Here is a 19,668-nt window from a genome sequence, read left to right on the forward strand (position 1 = left end):
CCATGTGGTTGCTGGGATTTGAACTCAGGACCTTTGGAAGAGCAGTCAGTGCTCTTAACCGCTGAGCCCTAGATTTGTTATTCTAGAGATAAGTTACCTATTTCTGTGGAGAGCCTACAAAGGAATATTTTGTCCTTGACCATTTGATAACAAAATCCAGGTATCTTGAATCCCAGCTGAGGAGGCCGGGTTTTGTTAGTTTGCTTTGAATTTAAATCTCTGTTGATACATGTGGGATGGTAGTAGAGACAAGGTAGGTGTGTGTAGTGTATACTTTTGCAAAGCTCTCTACCTGTGTGTTCTGTTTGTCTCAAGCAACCATCTAAGGTAAAAAAAGAGTAGATCTTCTTCCTGTTGTATAATTGCATAGGCCTACGTCCAAAGATCTTACATTATGTTCCTCATGTCTCTGGTCTTGACTTCATTTCCTTCCATTCCTTACTTAAAAACAAACAAACAAACAAAAACAAAAAAACACTGAATGACCAAGGATTCATTCAGGTAAAGAAAACCAGTGAAAGGAAGTATAAACACAATGTTCTAGAAGGAATAATTTAAGGAGCTAGAATGATTGGGAAGAGAGAGAGATCTGGAGACACATTCAGTGGATGTTCAAGACGGAGAAGGGCTGTCATGCCGAGGGGAAGGATTTGGGGATCGGAACCGGAAAGGCTTGGGATGGTGTCCCTAGTGTAGAAGTAGGGCCGGTGGATGATGCTTCGGGAGAATGGACCTCAGTGTGGGTTAAAAGCCATTTCCAGCATTTCCAGTGCTGGTCGTTTTAGGATGGGAAACTTCATCCTTAAAGACATCAGAGGACAGGCCGGGTAAGGCCACAACCTAGGCCTTGAATGGGGGTGGGCCAAGGTAGCTGCCACCTGGACCTCAAAAGCTCACTAGGTGAGCTTTGAGAAAATACCCAGTCCTGGCACTCTCCTGCCGAGACTTGATTCAGCAAATATGGTAGTGGTGGAGGAGTAACCTTTGCTTGGAGTCCTTGGGGTGCTCACAATGCCATTGATCCAAAGGGCGTTTGAGAGTTTTCAGGCTGGTTGTTTTCAAACTTCTGGGTAGCAGCTTCTGAGAGACATTCTATGTGGATGCATAGACTCTCGAACCACCCTTCCTGGGTCCCAGTCTGCCTTTGCCATTTGTTTCAGATTACTTAATCTCCACTGTACTTTGATTTACTTTTTGAATTCATGTGTGTGTGTGTGGGGGGGGGGGGGTGTTTGCCTACTTGTCTGTTTACTGTATGCATGCAGTACCTGCGGAGGCCAAAAGAGGGCCCTTGGGAATCAAGCCTGAGTCCTGTGAAAGAGCAGCCAGTGCTCTTAAGGGATGAGCCATCTCTCCAGCCCCACCTTTGATCTCCTTAGGAGTATAAAGTATGGTAATATTTTGAGTGTGAAGTGTATGTATTTATGTGAATTTATCCCTCAGGATGATACTGCACATGCTGACAAAAATGTTAGCTGATGTTATTAATAATGATATATTAGCCTCCTTCCTAGAGATTACATAATCAAATTATTCTATAGCCCTGGGAAGTGTGTTCTTCTCCTTAAAGCACTCGCCTAATCCTTGTGTGTCTTCTGACCTGATGATGGCATTAAAATAATGGCGGTCTGGGAGCGACCCCAGTGGACTCCTCTCCTTGGCAGAGACACTATACTGACCGCACTTCCTTCACGCAAGCAGACCCTGCTACTGGCAAATTTTAGCAGCGCTCTGGGGGTATACTACAATCTGAAAACCCAAGCTTGGTTGCCCAGAGGATGGGATCCTGCCTACAACTTCCAAGCTGTAGTTTATCCCTTCCCTTTAGAAGCAGCCTTGGGGGCTGTCTGATGAACAGTCTCACATTAAGAACCTTATGACAGAGCAGTTCCTTCCCTTAAGGGTGCTGGGCAGAGACTGAAACTTGGGGGTAAGACCCCAGGATTCTAGGGCCCGGCAGCCCTGAGCCTGCCTGAGAGCCATCCTGGGTTTACTTGGAGACCACTGGAGCGGAGATTGACGTGGTCCTGGCATCTTAGTGCCAGGGCTAGAATTAGAGATCTCTTTGAGTCTTTTAGGTCCAGTGCCCTATGCTGGCGTTCAGACTGAGGCTGGCACCCAGTGTCATATTAGTATGTTGCTGGATTTCTGTCTTCTAGTGTTGAAAGAATATAATCACATGCATGTGAAATGGCCCTTCTTGGTGGGCCTGTTGAGAAATGTTGCATAGACAGGTCTCAAGGTTGAGTTGTTAAATAAAGTAGGATCCTTCTCCAAACACAGTCTATCAGGGAAACACAAGCTGTGTGGGGTATGCAGTCAGAATGGGGCTGGCTGAGAGGCCCCGCAAACCCTTCCTTACCACCGCCTGCCTCCTACACAGTATTTCAGCGCTGCCCAAGGGGCACAGTTTAAAAGACACCGATCAAGCTTAGCTTGCATCATCAGTGGAAAGACTGAGGCCTAGGGAGGTTAAGTAAGTCACTGACGTCACAGACTCAGTAGGAGAGGGAGACTTATACCCAGTCCAGCTCACTCTCAGCTTCTGATATAGTTGGCACCTGCTGAGCCCTGGCCAGCCTCGCGCTCAGCACACGAGATATGCACACATGCAAGATATAACTTGTGTTTGCGTGGAACTTCACGTCTGTTGGGTAGAAGAGTCCAAGTCAAGGATTAAGAGCTGTGTGGTGGGGATGAGGTAGGGAATGGGAGTGTGGGTGGGTGGGTGGTCAGACCTTAGGGCTGAATCATCCGACTGGAGAAGGTGGGATAGGCAGATTGGGCTGTGGTAAGGACATACAGGGCAGTCTGTCTGTCTGGGCATTGGAGGAGCTGTGGAGGCACTGATTGGTTTTAAGTTGAAGAAGGATGTGACAGGATGGTTTTAAGTTGAAGAAGGATGTGACAGGAATCCTAGTTTGGTGGGGTCCCTTGGTGCTGTCCCTTGGCTACCATGGGAAGGTGGTTCTAGGCAGGGCCAAACTAAAGGCAAAGGAGCTAGGAAAAGACATAAACATTTGCCGGAGAAAGATCACGAGAGCTCCAGCTGAGAAGTGCCAGTGGCAAGGAATAAATATAGTGGATTTCAGATATTTTAGATTCTTTAAGAAGTGCAATCCTGGTTATTTGATAGATTTTTAGGTTGAAGAAAGCATACCGTCCCAGGTGACTCCCAGGTTTGACTTGACTGGCAGAAGAGGCTCTGCAAATTACCTGTCTGTCACCCCCATCTCAGAAGGACAGATCCCACAGCTGGTATGCGGGACTGATGACTGGGGTCAAAGTGCATGGATGTAGGGATTAGGGCTCCTTTGGGGCAGTTAGGTGGTGAGCCTCGTCATCAATGGGCCTGAAGAGTTCTAGAAGGCTGATGGGACATTTGGATTGGAGACCCATGAGTTTTGTGCAACCTGCTAGAACAGATGAAGCTGCCAGGAAAAATAGCCCAAGAGAAGGCAGCTGAGGGCAGGGCTTTAGGACCATTGATGAGTTTTGTGGCCAGGAAGGGCGCTGTTGTCTAGGAAAGCCCTTCCCGGGGAGCTCCCACCAATGGGCTTATGCCTGCTAGCTGTCCCTGGACCTCCGGGTGTAGGACCCTTTGGACAGCCCTATCTGTTTGTGTTGCAGCAACTGCCTTCATGTGGTGGAGCCCATGCCAGTGCCTGGCCACGATGTGGAAGCCTACTGCCTGCTCTGCGAGTGTAGGTACGAGGAGCGCAGCACCACAACCATCAAGGTACCGCTGTGGGTTAGGGGGCTGCATCCACGTGGGTCTCATCCCATGATTTCTGTTCTCTTTTTAATATTCCAAAGCCTCGTGCAGATAAGGGACCTGGTTCCTACATTTTGGGTGGGGTGGGGGTGGAGTGGGGGTGGGGCTTCTGACATCGCTGCAGGACTCCTGTGCAGCGAGAGCAAGAGCTTTGCTTGAGGCGCCATTTTCCTTCCAGAGCAGCAGCTCCCAGCCTTCCTAACGCTGCGACCCTTTAATACAGTTCCTCATGTTGTGGTAAACCCCCCTCCCCTCCCATAAAATTATTCCATTGATACTTCATAACTGTATGAAGTATCATAGAGTTATGACTTTTACGAATCCTAATGTAAGTATCTGATATTCAGGATATCTGATATGTGACCCCCGAGGGCATCATGACCCGCAGGTTGAGAACTGCTGTTATAGAGAGGGCATGGAGCACATCTCCTCTGGGTGCCTGACTGTCAGGATACAATGCGTGGTGCTAGGAGTAGAGGTAGACTCCAAGGGAGCTTGCAGATTATCTAAAATGCTCTTCCCCTCCTTTGAGAAAGCCTTCATGAGCACATAGGGTATTGGATATGAGACTCGGGATCTTTTACTTTTTCCTGAACCTCGCCCGTGTTAACCACGGGTGAATTGAAGACAGTGATAGATATGGAGAAGGGTGCTCCAAAGCCCTTGTGCATCCTTCTACCATAAGGCAGGGCTCAGACCTGTCTACAGGCCATGAAGCCAACCACCCTCTGACAAGAAATAACCAAGCAGAGAAATAACATCAGAAATTATTCACCTGAGTTTAAAGATACCAGATTCTTCCTTGGCTCCTGCTTTTGAGGCATGTTTAGAGGGGAGCTCGTCTTCACACTGTCCCTACCTGTCCTTGGGAGCTGTGGACCTTTCTGGACTGTAACTCCCTGTATTCCCCCATTTATGTGGAAAATGGCTGTGTTATCCCCTAGCCCTGTCGGGCTGGGCAGGTTGCCCTGTGTCCACCCTCCTGCCTGGGGCAGTCTCTCTGGTACCTCTCCTGATGGTTCTGACTTCCTTCATAGGTCCCACCCTCTAGAGAGCATCCAGATGCCCAGGACCTTCAGTTCAGAGCCCAGTGTCACCTCCTCCCTGTGTGGAAGGGAAGGTGCTCCCAGCGTGGGGACTGTATCAGCACAGGCTCTGAATCCCTTGTAGTTTGCTCTTCCTAGAAGCCCTAAGCATGTGTACAGCTTCCCCTCTCCTTGCCCCATCTTGGGTGTAGGCTACTGCTGCCCTAGTTTAGGAGGAAGTGGGTCCAGCAGAGCGTGGCTTTTGACAAAGCTGAGAATCAGGGTAAAAAATCCTGAGGTTCTCTAGTCTCTATGTGTATACATGTCCGTGTGGAAGCGAGGGGTGAACTTTGAGTGTTTTCCTCAGTTGCTTTCTACCTTGTTTTTTGAGACAGAACCCGGAGGTTACTATTTCAGCCGAATTGGCTGGCTAGGAAACCCTGTGTCCACTCCACACACTGAGCACATTGCCACACACCATCGTTACTGGCAATTTTTTGAATGTGGGTTCTAGGAAATTTAAATTGTATCCTCATGTGAGCAATCACTTCACTGAGCCATCTTCTTGGCCCCCAGCATTGATTGGTTTGTTTTTGAACCCCTTTTTACAGTCAGGGCCATCGGTGGCTGGATCAGAACCCAGCAATAGCTAGGCATTTTGGGTGGGTAGAAAAAGCTTTTAAGGTATAGCCAGCAAAGCCAGGTCCATGTTTCGTCTCTGACATTTCATCTGCTAGTCTCAGGGCCCTGGGTGAGTTCTATGGATCTGTGGTTCCAGGATGGCGGTCACAGCCCATCTGGGGCATTTCAGGCTGAGTGGAAGTGCTTCAGTGGCCTTAATAACTGAGGAATTGGTGACTTGGTAGAGAGTCCATGAGCACTGAATGTCACGTAGGGGCTTCCAGTACCCACACATCACACTGAATTAGTCTTATTGAATCTGCCCCTTAAATGGTTTTGATTACATTTGTTCTGTCTGTGGTCGGGGTACATGTCACAGCACATGTTTGAAGCACACACAGAACAACTTATGAGAGTCAGACCTCTCCACATGTGGGGCCACACGGTTATCTTGCTGGCCTGTGTCTTCCTTGCCAGAAGACACAATTACTCTTGCTTAGGAGACTCCATACGTGGGAGATGAGTGAAGTAGTCATCTTCCCCTCCCTCAGCCCTCAGGATGTGGCCTCTTGCTTTTCTCCCATCCCCTCTCCTCCCCCATGCCTAATGATGCACTAAGCATGGACCAGCACACCCTCTCAGAACACAAGCTGCCCCCTCCCATCCTGTACCTACAGTGAGCCCAGCCTGGATTCCTAGGCTTACTCTATTTGGTCTCTGTTCTCTGCCCTCCTCAGCTGGTCCTCCTTGCTCTGGTCTAGTTTCTCATGAATCTCTATTCTTTGATATAGGCTCTTGTATAACCCTGGCCCCTGCCTCTCACATCACCTCAGAGTTTCTCAGGTACCTAGCAGCAAGCTGCTTCTTCTGAAATCTTGGCACCTGCTGGAATGTTCCTTGTCATTGAACTGTCTCGGGCCAGCACAGAGCCTGTGGTGTAGGTCACCCTCCCTTCCATCCAGGCCCACACAACCTCCTAGTACTAGTCTCTAACTTGATGGTAGCCAGGGTGGATATAAGACTAGAAATGGGATCCTGACTCTGGACGCTGGGTCACTGAACAAGGCTGATGTCTTCCGTAGGTCATTATCGTCATCTACCTGTCTGTGGTGGGGGCCCTCTTACTCTACATGGCCTTCCTGATGCTGGTGGACCCTCTCATCCGAAAGCCAGATGCCTATACCGAGCAGCTGCACAATGAGGAGGAGAATGAGGTAACCTTAGCTCTCTGGGCTAAACCCTAAAGCAGGGTGCCCCGCCTTTCCACCCCTGCCATCTTTCGGTTGCTTCTCCCTGTCCATTTTCTCATACTTCACCAAGCTACAGCAACAAATTGCCCTTTGCCCCTCCAGATTCGGTAGGCGGTGGCTCTGAGCTTCCCTGACACCTGGCACCAGGCAGCCTCAGTACATGGTGCTACTAGGCTGGGCTAAAGAGTCGGGCTGGAGGAGGGCGATGCACCCAGGGACACACGGCATGCTGCCTGCTCAGATTGGGGTCTAGTATACGGAGGACTCGGAGTCGGCAGGTTTTGTTCAGGGATCCTACAAGCATCTGTCAAGTGCTTCAGTTCAAAGCTTGGCCTTGGGGGCTGGTGGCAGAGGAGGACCTCAGAAGCTAGAGGGGCCAGGTGGGTGGGGACCAGCACAGCCATGTACAAATGCAGGATTTGGATTTCTTAGGATAGGGGTGATGTCGAGTAGAACTGCCCGGGAAGTTCAGCCAGATTAATGGAGGCCTTGAGTGTCAGACTAAAGAATTTTGATTTCATACGGTAAGCAAAGAGGAAGCACTGTACGAGGAAGCTCACATACCTGTCTGAGCGACATCATCCCTGCTGCCTCATTGCTGGAAGGTACTGTCTGTCAGCGGAGTGGGGATTCGGTACTGGAACCTAGGTGTGTGCAGATGAGCACATGGCAGGAGTGTGCCTCAGCTGTGGTCAACTGGTTCCTGGGAGATTTCACTAAAGAAACTAGAAGATGGCTACTTTAAAGAAGAAAAAAAAATGTGTCCCATGCCAGCTGCCTTCTGATGTATATAAAGAAGAGCTTGCCCTGGGGTGCAGAAGGGCCCACCCACAGGTTGGAGTGGGATGTAACAGGACTGTGATAGGTATGTCCTCACGCGGTTGATGATAAAGAGGAGGCCTGCCTTTTTATATTGTGGGTCACTGGAGGTGACCAGGCCTAGGCCAAGCTGCCTAAGCGATTACAGTTTGAGAGGTTTTAAAGTTCTACCTTGGAGACAAAGAAAGAAAAACTCAAATCCAAATGAGGACCCCGACACTCAGAGTCTATGTGGAGCTTCTCAGGTGGTAGGGTCTGGGCCAGCCCAGACAGTGAGGATAAAGACAGGCAGGCAGGCAGGCATTGGGAGCCTGCAGCCCACCAGCCTCCTGCTGCCACGGATTTGGCCTAAGGTGGAGCAGAGGTGACAAGCCTCACCCCGCCCTGGAGGTGTGACTAGGGAGGTAGTGGCCCTGGCAGTTGGGTGGTCTTGCTTGAGAGGAAAGCTCTCTTGCCTACCCAGTTATTAATGTAGAGTAATCGCAGCTCTGATAGGAGAGGAGCATCACTAATAAACACGGGGTGATTAGGGCTAAGGTGGTAATTGCAGTCCTGGCCTGGGGAGTAATTGAGAGATGCAGCCGATGATTACATAGCTCGTGCCATGATTCCCAAGGAATGCATGGCTCCTGGGCATGGCCTTGCCATGTCTCCTGCCATCCCGTCCTAGATATGGAGCCAGGGGAAGGGTGACTTGCCGTCTGTACGTCTGAGCCTAGGCCTCTCGTCCTAAGAGAGCCTATCTGTGGGGAGCCTCGAGGATGTGGAATCACAGTAGGCTCTCCCTGCCTGAGGGATTGGCCTGGTGGGAAGGAGTCTTAAGTATTGCTGTCTGGCCATAGAAGGGGTTGCAGCAGGCCGTCACTGGCAGATTTAAGCCAGAGTTTATGAGCTCATTCCCCATCTGTCGAGGACAGGCAGTAGGACATTGCTGTCTCCCACCTAAGGTTTCAAAGGGTCATAAAAATGATGTAGTTTCTTGGAGACTGTGACCTGAAGTCATCTTGCTCTGCTTGACCCCAAACTCAGGGATTGGGAGTGGAGGGGGATGGAGGGGCAGAAAGAGTCTCATCCAGTACCCTCAGAGTGGGCCAGAAAGCACTGTGCTCTCATTACATGGCATCTCTGCTCCATCCCCTGACTTCCTGTTATTCTGCATGGTGTCCAGGCATAGGTGCCTGTGGCTCCCAGCTCCCATCCTCTCCTGTTGGATTCTGAATCCTGCAGGCCGTACTGTGGGGGGATTTACTAAGACCTTTGGCCTGTGCACAGGCTTCAGCCCCAAGATAGCTGAAACCAGATGACTGGGTCAGGATCCTAAAGGCAGACAGTTAAAAATCTGACTTTGAGGGATGACAGTCTTTGGGGAAGGGGGTTACTTTGGGAAAAAATCCCCTTTAAGGTCCTAAAAGAGGACATTTTTAGTGAAAGAGGTTCCCGTGTTAGGAGGGAAGGCTTCCTAGCAGAGAATGACTTTGAGTGCAGCTTTGAGGGCTGATGGGAGAGTGAGTACCACACCTTGTCTGTGGAAGCTGGAATAGCCACAGGGTGCCTTCTTACAGGGCATTGGGCTGGAGTGGTGAGGGACAGTCTGTGCCCCCACAGTCAGCACACCAGGAAGGTCTCCACGGCAACCTTCTAAGTGGCTATGGAGCCAGGGCCTCTGGATCCATCAGTGGCCTGTACAGTGTTTGCCTAAGGAAAGACCTCTCCTGACCCAAAGGGACTTAACTTTCAGCTCAAAAAGGGAAAGTTAGAGTAAGCCCTGGGGCTTCCTTGAGGGTCACGTGAGCTTATATATAGCCACTGGCCTCAGAAAGAACAGTGTCTAGTCCTCAGGGTGCCCCTTTCCCACTCCCAGAAGCCTGGGGCCCAGGTAGAAGTGAAATTTGATAGCCAGTGTTTGCTAGGTTTAGGGGGGCTCCTAGGATCTACCACCCCAATTCTTATAGGTAGGAGCTCTCCTGCCAGGGGCTAGGGGCCTCTGGCAAAGAAAGGAAGGCACCCCTCCCTTCCCCCTCCCCAGCACAACCCAATCCACAGAGGGAGATGAAAGCCTGCCGTGCTCCCTTTGAAAGCGCTGGCAGAGCCTCAGTGGGCCTGGCTGCTGGGCGCTGCCTCCCTGGATTCCAGTGGCATTAGACCTAATCCCTGGGCTCAGACGCCCTTTGAAAGGAGGAAGCCAGCATGTTTGTGAGGACAGAAACGGCAACAGAGCTGTTTTAGATGTACAGAGCTGGCCCCCTTTGAAGAGGGAGAAATGAGGGTTTCTCCAAGGCTCTTGCTGTCTCTGCCACTCGCCCCTGAGCTCTGACAGGGTCTTCAAAGTTCTCACCCCAGTGGGGGCAGTGCATAGAGTTAGCTCTGAGACTCCTGTGGGAAGGGGTGTACAAGGAAACCAAAGGAAGAGGAGAAGGATGATGGGAGCAAAGGACTTGGAGGGCCAGGTGAAAAGAAACCCAGGGTCTCCGAAGACGGGCCTACCTTCCTGTCTATGGGTGGATGGCAGTGTGTACTCAGAACCCTGGGGGCCCTGGAAAACACTGGTCCAGACTGTTCAGATAGCCTCCTCACCCTGATGATGGAACAGGAAGGTGTGCTATTCAGCAGATACTTCTAGAACGTCTTGGGGCTGGACTGTACAGCACTGAGAGTGGTCCTGGTTGGGGCCCCAGCTCCGCCACCCACTGCCCTTGCTACTGAGCTCACGGTACAGTTTTCTAAGCCTGGAGTACACAGAGTAGCTCTTGCCTCAGCGCCACTGTTGGAGTCACGCACTAAAGGCTTTTGCAGGCACCGCGGTGCTCTCGCCCAGAGAGGTGAGCCTCTGGCCACAGGGAACCCACGGGTAACCCACAGCTACCTGTCTTTGATCTAACTCTGGGGTGAGTCGTGCCTGCTTCTCCGAATGTCCATGTGATTTCCTCTTGGGGAAAGCCAGCCAAAGACAGAAGCAACTGAGTCCTAAGACAGGAGATCCAGGGATGTGAGCAAGTTCAAATGTGGTCCCATGAAGTTGGGTGACCTTGGTTTGCAGGGTCTAAGTTTCATTGTAAGATGGGGGTGATGTTACCCATTTTCCATAGGAGCTTGTGAGTAAGCCTGTGAAGTGCTGGGGAAAGAGCCTGGTGTATGTGGTGTATGCTTCTCAGGGTGACATTGGTCTGGTTACCTGGGGAACAGTCGGCATTCATGCCCCACCGTGAGAGGGGCTCCATCCACCCCATACCCTCACTGTCCCTTCCTCCCTGCATTCCTCAGGCCCAGCCCTGATGGGAGAAGGGGGGTTAAAGGGAGTGACTTTCTGTGCTGCCCCACCCCTATCCCCATTCACCTGCCCGCTCTACTGCTGAGCAGGCAGAGGCGAGGCCATCTGTGGGTCTTCTTAGGAATAGATGTGGCTATTCTAATACCTTTTAATCAGACTGTTAGCCATGTAGATGCTCTCAACAGCAGCTTTCTCCCACTTGAGAGTTGTCTGCTGAGACTCCGCCTGAGCACTCCCAAGTGGAGCTGTGGTAATGTGGTGAGTTACAACACACTCCCTTAATGCTCTGCTCCGGCTCTGTCCAGCTCCCGTTCCCTCAGACAACCCAATAGCAGAGCTGCTGCCCTCTCACCTGCTCCAGCATGCTTCAGATGACCCCAGGCCTGCCCTCCCTGGTTTACACCCAGGTACTCATTAGCCACAGCCCTCCAGGGCAGGAGTGTGGAAGAAAGCTGGACTGGGCTTCTGGTGGGCCAACGGTTACCCAGGCAGGCAGGCAGGTCTTCGGTGCCCACCCCTACCCCACAGCCATGCTAAGAGCCGTCTGAGCCAAGCTGTGTTCTTTGCTTGGGCCACTTGGGCAGCGCAGCCAGTCTGGGGAGGAGCAGAGTGAGAAGGTAGTGTAGGCCAGCTCTCCTGACAGTGGTCGGCCTGCCTTTCCCCCTTCTCTGCCTCAGTGGATCCCTGAGCCAGCATTTGGGACTCCCGGCACTGACCCTTCTCCAGAAGCTGACCAAGTTTCTGCATTCATTGTGTCCTTGAGACCACCTCAGTCTCCATCCTGTACTAGAGAGATTGGTTCTGCCTCACCTAAGGCCATGTATTTCGAGGGAGTCAAAGCCAGGTTTTTTAGAGTTAGCACCACTAGGCTGAACTCCCAGGGAGAAGGCCACTTGAGCCCCGTTCTGTGCTTGCCAGTCCACTTGACATATGGTTCTCCCCATGACAAACACACGCAGTAGTCACACTATGGTACTCAAGCACATCGGATCACTAAAAGAATTTTGTGGGGCATGACTAGGATTTTTGTTTGGGTTTGCTTTTTGGTTTGGGCATGTGGCTAGAAATTGTACTACAGCCACATGCATGTTAGCTAGGGCTTGATTTACTGCTGAGACCCAGCCCTAGCTCTGTAAACATGGTCTATCCTGAGACAGCATCTCACTAAGTGCTTCCTACTGGCCTTGAACTTGCTATGCTCCTATTTCTGCTTCCTGAGTAGTTGGGGTTACAAGCCTGGGCCTGCCAATGATGCCCCACTTCGGGTCTTGAGTATGGACTCCCAGGGGACCATCTGTAAGTCACCTTAGAAACAAGTGAGCTTAAGACGAATTGCCCAACACTATGTTCCACAGATAATACTGTCCCAGCCCTTTGACCCCCAGCCTCCTCTCTGCCCTGCCAGCATCTCTCTACCTTCCCGCCCCACCCTGCTCTCAACCTGGCAGCTGCAGTGACAGAAGCTATGCCAGCTCGGGGCATTAGAAGCAAAGTTGCATTTACTGGGCGGCTCTGGGCTTAGAGGGGTGTGCTAATCCTTTAAGAGATGTGTGGCAGGAGATGAGAGGCGGGGAGAGCTAGGGAGGAAATCCCCATGGGCTCTGGGCCTGGCCCCTCCACTCTAATTCTCCCCCCCAAAGATCAGCTCTGGGTCCTGCAGGAAATGCACGGGCTCTGGAGCTTCAGAGGCAGGGGAGTGATAATTAAGAGAAGACTGATGACAGAAGCGAAGTGAGTCTGAGAGCAGAGGGGAAGGGGGACAGGGAATCCAGCAAGGGGGGGGCAGAGCTACCAAGCAGGGGACCAGCCGACCATCACAGCTGGCCCTGAAATGGAAATGCTAGGCTCGAACCCTAACCCTAGACTTTCACTCCTACCAGACTCTGAAGCATGTCCCATCTTCTCTTTTTCAGGAGAAGCAAGCTTTGTGTGTGTGTGTGTGTGTGTGTGTGTGTGTGTGTGTGTGTGTGTCCCCATCTACCCTCTCCAAGAGACCCTATAGCTGTGATCTGCGCTAACTTCTTAACAGGCCGGATAGGCAGAGCTTGGTCCTGACTGCCACCTTGTGCCCTGGGCAGTAGGACAGAGAAAGGAGGTGTGCAGACAAGTTCCTGCCCTGTGCATTTGAGTACATATCTCTTGAAGCCTTGGCCAATGTACATGAGGTCTTGAAGCCAATACTCAGTTCTTCTCCTGGAACTTAGGACTTGCTAGGGTGAGGCCTAGATTTGAGCCAGCTCTGCTGGAATTTCTAGGGCCCCAGAAAATGCTCCTGACTCTTAGAGACACTAAAGCTTTCTGGCTAGGCACACTGTTGAGGTCTTCAGACGACAAGGCCAGGCCCTCATGGAGCCCACAGCCCTTGGGGAATTCAGACTTTAGAAGTGCTCACTGGGGCACTTGGTTCCATGCCAGACTTTAAAGATCCAGAGCCCTGACCCATCTGTCCTCATTTCAGATCATTTCCTTTCTTCTTCCAATGCAGGATGCCCGTTCCATGGCAGCAGCCGCTGCATCCATCGGAGGACCCCGAGCAAACACTGTCCTGGAGCGCGTGGAAGGTGCTCAGCAGCGATGGAAGCTGCAGGTGCAGGAGCAGCGAAAGACCGTCTTCGACCGACACAAGATGCTCAGTTAGATGGTTGCCATGGCTACCAGCCTCCGGGGCTCACCACAGTCTTCCCTGGGTCTTCCGTTCAAATGCCCATGGCAGCTGCCCTTCTCCCTCTCTAGAAATGTACTCGACTGTTAGAACTAGGGACTGTGACTGGGTCTCTGGGGGTAGAGGGGAGGGAGGGGAACGGAAGGCGGAAGGGAACAGAGACATTTGAGGTGGCCACATGATTGGGTGGAATTCATCCCTCCTGTCTTCGCCACTCCTCCCAGCTCCACATCTTAAGGATGCTCCATGCTCTGGGAGATGGAGCTGTGTCCTCAAGAGCCTGGTGGGTGCAAGGAAAGTATGACCCAGCACTCAGCCTGTGCTCTAGGATGCTGTGCTCCCCATTCCCACTTCTTCCAGTGCCAGTACTTTAGCTTGGCCTGGCCCCAGCCTCAGGAACTGTTGTGGTGCCACTGGGCCCATGGTTGTCTCCAGAGGCCACCTGGAAGCCTGCTCCCCTCTCCTCTGCTCCTGGTCCACCGATGCATGGCAGTGCCGGCATACTCAGCAGCTGTCACCTTACTCCCATCCCAGGAGGCTGTGACACCTCCCACCTCTCCCCCGTGACTGCAGCTGCTGAGCCATAAAGTTGGACCATATGACACAAGGCTGACAGGGGACCTGAGTACCATGGCTCCTGTCCTTGGATGGCCTCTTGTCCCTGAATTTCATTGTACCATGCATGGAAAGAAGTGTTTGTCTTTCTGTTGTCTGTACATCAAAGAAGCCATTAAACTGTTTTATTTCTCAAATGTTCTAGATCTCAAGGGAGATGGGGAGCCATGAGAGAGGGTTCTGCAAGTGAACTGGCTAGGTGCGCTGCCCCATATGGGGAACAATACATTGTCCTGGGTGGATTCAGACGTAGACAGCTTTGCAAAGCCAGGGTGGATGCTTGCCACTTGCTGAGGAAAGAGGCACAGGCTGAGCAGGGTACCGCCTGTGCGTGTGCACACCACAAGGAGACAGTAGGAGTTGTGTTTACATCACCTTTGAAACTGTACAGTACCCACCTGATGTCACTCATATCCTACAGGCCCATTAAATGCTGTTCCTTGCAAAATGTCTCCAAGTGAAACTCCAGATAGGGGAAGGATTAAGAGAGTTGGCAAGAAAAATGTGTCCTAAAGAGTGAGAAGCTTCCAGAGTGTCCATTCAGCAGAGTCCAGCCCTGGCTCAGCTCAGGCCTACATGTGGATGGTAGGAGGTGCCTATAAGGAGCTGGATGTTGGATCAGAGGTGCTATTCTTTGGGGTTTTCCCTTTGAACATGCATGGAAGGTGTCTGTGACACCTCTGGTTCTTTGTGAGGGGTTGAAGACGAGAGCAGTTTGAAGTGGGAGTTTTGGTTTTTCAAGAACTGCTGAAGTTCAGTGCTAAGTGTCAGAGGGATGGGAAGGGCTGGGACATGGAGATGGGACAGCGATATAGGTCTGGACTCAGAACGCTGATTATGAGATCCTAAGAAGTCTTTAGCTGCTACACAGTCCCAGCTGGGGTTAACAGGGGGCTCATGATCACGAACGCAAGGCTGGGCAGGACCCGTGTTGATTCCATTTCTCTGCTGCAGGTTAGTCTTCTAAGCCCTTCCCAGGGCTTGTCACTCATTGGGAATCTTGAGGTTTTGTTCCTCTTGTTTCATAAAAGATGGGTGCATTTATTTACCAATACCCCATCTGTAACTGGGAGTCTGGAGTTGATAGACCTCCCCTTTGCAGCTGCTCTGCCTGGAAGAGACCTGAGCATCGTCTGTGAGTCCTGGTAACTGCAGAGATCTGCCCAGACTGGTGGTTTTAAGGATTGGTTGTGAATTAAGTACCCGATGCTAGCTAGAAATCGGCCTCAGCATAGATAAGTCTGGTACAGGAAAATTCGTAAGATTAGAAACGTGTTCGCTGTATAAGGTTTCAATGTAACCAAGCATCTAGTTGTGTTAGAATTTCACATTAAAACAAACAAACCTGATTTTCAGGCATGGATTCCAAAGTACATGCCATGGGCAGTACCTCCTGCCTCCAGAGGAGAGATGATGGTAGCCAAGAATGGAAAAGACCTGGAAAGAGCAGCCATTGTCTCTCAGATGGTGGAAAATGAGCAGAACTTTCATGTCTTGTTCAGAAACGATCACTAGCTGCTGTGGTGGTCCCATCTGGAAGACCAGCTGGGTGGCTCCATCTCAGAAACTGGAGCCTTCCACTAGCTATCGATGGGTAGAGGCCGGTCCCAGGGAAGGAGATGGAGGTAGAGGCTAGCTGCTTCCTGTGGCCCATCACTGTGTTCCTCCCTTGGCCAAGGGCATCATCCTTGCCTGACCCCCAAGCTCCTGACTTGTCTTTCTAGCTGTCAGATGGAGCGGTCCTCTAGGTACACCAGTGCCTGTTCAAAACCAGCATGTTTATGCTCAAACTTACCTTTGCCCCAAATTGTCTCCTGGTGTCCTTCCTCACACACCTGCCAGCAAAACCAACATAGCCCAGCCCAATTGCTCTGATCCCTTCTTGAGCCTGCTGTAAGAGGCTAAGTGGGCGCATTTCAGGTTCCTGGTGTCCCCTGCAGAGCCATCCATCCTGTCTTGAGGCCACCAGTCTGTATTTTCCCTTCACCATACTCTAGAAATCCTTGCATACCGTTTCAAGGAAACCATGTCATTAGGTGTGATCTGAAAATTCCCCCTCCCCGTGTCTATAATTTTTTTCAACCATACTCCTCCTGACCAACTTAGCTGTGGTCAGCTCAAAACCAGCCCACCCATAGGTGCTTCTGGGAGCCTCCCTGTCTCTTCACCCTCACCCTCTGTCCCACCCCTTCCATTAAGGTATTGGCCTTCACAGGGCCCGGGTCCAGCCATGGCCATGGGGTCTCCTTGCTGTAACTGCCTGCTGCCATCCCTCTCCAGTCGCCCACCCTGTGACTTCTGTAGGCTGACCTCCCTGCCCCCTCCCCACGAAACAGTTCCCAGCAGACTCGGGTGGCTCTACAGTTGCTAGTTGTTTCAGTCAATGACCTTCCTCTTCCTGTCTGCTTCATTTGATGCCCTTGATCCTCTCTGTTCTTCATGGAGTTCTTCAGTAACAGCACCTTGGCTTCCTCCCTCACCATCCCCTCACCTCTAAAGTATTGCTATTTCCCAGGCTTCTGTCCTCAGCCTGCTTGGCTCAATCTATAATTTAAGTCGGAAGTCCTCTTCTCAGGAGTTCCTTCTCTGGGGGTTTCCTGGTGTTCTTCACAGACTCTGACCCTGAGATCTGCCCGACCCCACTCTCCTGACTTGTCTTTCTAGCTGTCGGACGGAGCAGTCCTCTAAGTACACACTAGTGCCTGTTCAAAACCAGCGTGGTTATGCTCAAACTTACCTTTGCCCCAAATTGTCTCCTTCACAATCTTAATCCTTGGTGCCACCATCCACCAAGTTGTTCAAGCTAATAACCTGGGGGGGGGGGGGTTGTCAATTCTTGATGAAACTCTGATCTCCAAACAACTCAAACCAATGTTACCACCAAATACTGCCAGCATCTGTCTCTCCCCTCCCTGCCTGCTATCCCTGAACCTACACCAAGCTCATCACTTCTCATCACTGACTGTGCTTGCTAGGAACCAAGAGAGCATGCTCATAATCTAGTCATGCCCCTATCCTGATCCAGAACATCCAGGGTGGCAGGGTTCCTAAGGTATAGGAGTTTTTTAATTGAAGCCACTGTCTGACTGCCTCTCCAGCCTGTGATCCAGAACAGTTGACATGAGCTACTGGGTTGGGTCTATGGAAGTCATTGGCAAAGGGGGCACTGGGCAGGTCCTACAGAAAGTCACTTACCTATGGGTGTCAGGTCCTAGGTCCTATGGGCCACAATCCTGAGGTGCCCTCTGGGGCTTTTATTCTTGCCAGAAGGCCTGGGCAAGAGCTAACTCAAGTGTCCCGTCAGCTCCCAACTCATTAGCACTATTTCACAAGGGCTGAAGAGCAAGCTGAGCTGGAGTAACCAATGGGGATACAAGAAGGACCACCCCTACCCCACCCCAAGCCTGAACTTGCTGCCTAAGCAAACCTAAAACTGTATCTCTGCTTCCCAAGGTACAACCCCTCCCTCCACAGCTCTGGGATTCAGTAGACAGAGTGGGTGGTGGGCCCCAGTTGAGTTCAGCCTTACCCCTTGGAGCCAGGCCCCATGTCGGTGGTAGTGACACAGCCAGGGTCCAACCTATGATCTGCATTTGTCAAAGAATGCCATCAGATGGGCCAGGACAAAGTCTCCTTGTGAGATCATTCCTTCACTTATAAAGCAAGTGGGGAGGTTAGAGCATAAATACAGCCCAACATCTGGGTTCAAGTCTCTCTGCCACACATAAGCCAAGCAGCTTTGAGCTGAATCTGGAACTCTACACGTTTGACCAGTAAGATGGCTCAGTGCTTGCTTGCCAGGCCTGACAGTCAGAGTTCAGTCCCCCAGGTCCCAAATGCTGAAAGGAGAAACCAGACATAAGTCCTCTGGCCTCCACATGTGTTCCACGGCACACATATGCTTATGCATCTGCATACAAACGCACATACATAAATGAAACTTTAAAAGCTCTACTGATTTATGGGTATATGTGTAAAATTATCAATAAACAAGCATCACACTTTCCCCCCATGAATAGCCACAATTATTATCTGACATGAAGAGCAGTGAATAATAAAAAATTTGATATATGCTATTAACATTTTTAGAACATACCATTTCAGGGCTTTTTGTCCCAGAACCTTATAACAAACAAACAAACAAACAAAACCCTCTACCTGCCTCACTTTCTTAACAGCAGTGGGAGCTGCAACCACATCTGCCCTAGGGGTAAGGACAGGGATGTGAATGCAAAGACCCGAAGTCTGACCCTTCCACATGGGCACGCAGTGAGTGTGGGTGGCTCCTGCTCACATCGCTACAACAACTGTTCAGCGTGGCCTCCTGTCATGGTTACCAGAGACTCCCAGCCATCTTGACCAACCCTCAGCTAGCTAGACCACTCCACTGAGGCTTGGTTCAGAGTTTCCTGTGGCTGGAATTCTTTTCTAAACAGAATCTGGGGGTCAGGCAAGTCCAAGAATGCTAACTTGGTCTAGCAACTAACTAAGCATGCAGGAACACGGGATCAAGGCTCTGGTCCTAGCATCAGCTCTGCTGGTACTCACTGTGTGACCTCAGGCAAGGGGAACCTTCTCACTGACCCCTCTCTTTTCCAGATGACTATAGAGATTACTAAACTTGCCTGTAGTTTACCAAAGGGTCGGTTCACATGAGTGAGGTGATCTGAGATGTGTTTGCAATAGTGCACTTTCCTTAATTGCTTACACATAGTATTGAGTATTCCAAAGAAATGGTTGGCCCTGTAGAGATGGATGGGAACATGGGAAGGCATGGGAGTGAGCAGGTCATGCTTGGAAGTAGGATCAAGACACAGAAGATGCTGGGAATGAGCAGAAGGCATGGTAGAAGCAGCCTGTGCTAGCAATTCAAGTTTGATTTATTTTTTTTTTTTCGAGACAGGGTTTCTCTGTGTAGCCTTGGCTGTTTTGGAACTCACTCTGTAGACCAGGCTGGCCTCGAACTCAGAAATCCGCCTGCCTCTGCCTCCCAGGTGCTGGGATTAAAGGCGTGCGCCACCACCGCCTGGCGCAACTCAAGTTTGAAACTGTTGACGACGGCTGGTCCCTTCAGAGCTGACACCTGTCACTGACTTGTTCTCTCCAGGTTTCTGTCTCCTCATTAAGGGAATAGGGGGTGAAAGGAACCAGCAGAGAGCTTCTCACTGTTGGGCTTCTGCTGTGATCCAGGAGCAGTTTAGGCCAGGCCTGACCTGATGGGCCTATACCAGATCCTGGACCTTCTCCAGCCCCACTGGGCACTATGGAGTGGTAGGTGCATCCACAGATAGACAGGCAGGCTCTGACTCCCAGTGCAGAGTCTTCCTAGCATGCAATCTCGGGCAGGTCAAGCTGCCTTCCTTCTCTCTGGCTAGACTGCTCTCCTCAGCCAGATCTGGGCTACATGCATGTCCACAGGCAAACTTCTGTTCTCTCTTTGGACCATTTCCCTCAAGGAGTCCTGAGGACAGTTCTAGGCAACATTCATGGGCTCTGCTGCTCTCTCTGGCTTTGGGTAGTTCTACAAATGTACCACCCTCTCTGTATTCTGCAGTCCTTGGCAGTTCCAGCTGTGCAAAGACAAAGCCAATCCCTGCCTCTGCCACCACCACCGCCACCGCCACCTCCACCTC

At 51.1% G+C, this 19,668-nt stretch overlaps 1 protein-coding gene across 3 annotated transcripts in view; it reads left to right on the forward strand.

The window, feature by feature from the left end:
* Window positions 1-14,172, forward strand: part of Tmem9 (transmembrane protein 9) — an 18,738-nt gene extending 4,566 nt beyond the window's left edge. For 2 of the 3 annotated variants that reach the window (XM_031383981.1, XM_031383987.1), the window contains 3 exons: window positions 3,631-3,739; window positions 6,504-6,635; window positions 13,244-14,172. In XM_031383981.1, coding sequence (XP_031239841.1) covers window positions 3,656-3,739; window positions 6,504-6,635; window positions 13,244-13,396 — 369 coding nt within the window. In that variant the 5' untranslated portion in view covers window positions 3,631-3,655 and the 3' untranslated portion in view covers window positions 13,397-14,172. Of the gene's footprint in view, window positions 1-2,574; window positions 3,259-3,630; window positions 3,740-6,503; window positions 6,636-13,243 lie in introns of those variants that run through there. The other variant, XM_031383996.1, reaches the window with a different exon arrangement.
* The last annotated feature ends 5,496 nt before the right edge of the window (window positions 14,173-19,668 follow it).

The sequence above is a fragment of the Mastomys coucha genome, unplaced genomic scaffold (assembly GCF_008632895.1).
Source record: "Mastomys coucha isolate ucsf_1 unplaced genomic scaffold, UCSF_Mcou_1 pScaffold1, whole genome shotgun sequence".
NCBI classification, from domain to species: domain Eukaryota; kingdom Metazoa; phylum Chordata; class Mammalia; order Rodentia; family Muridae; genus Mastomys; species Mastomys coucha.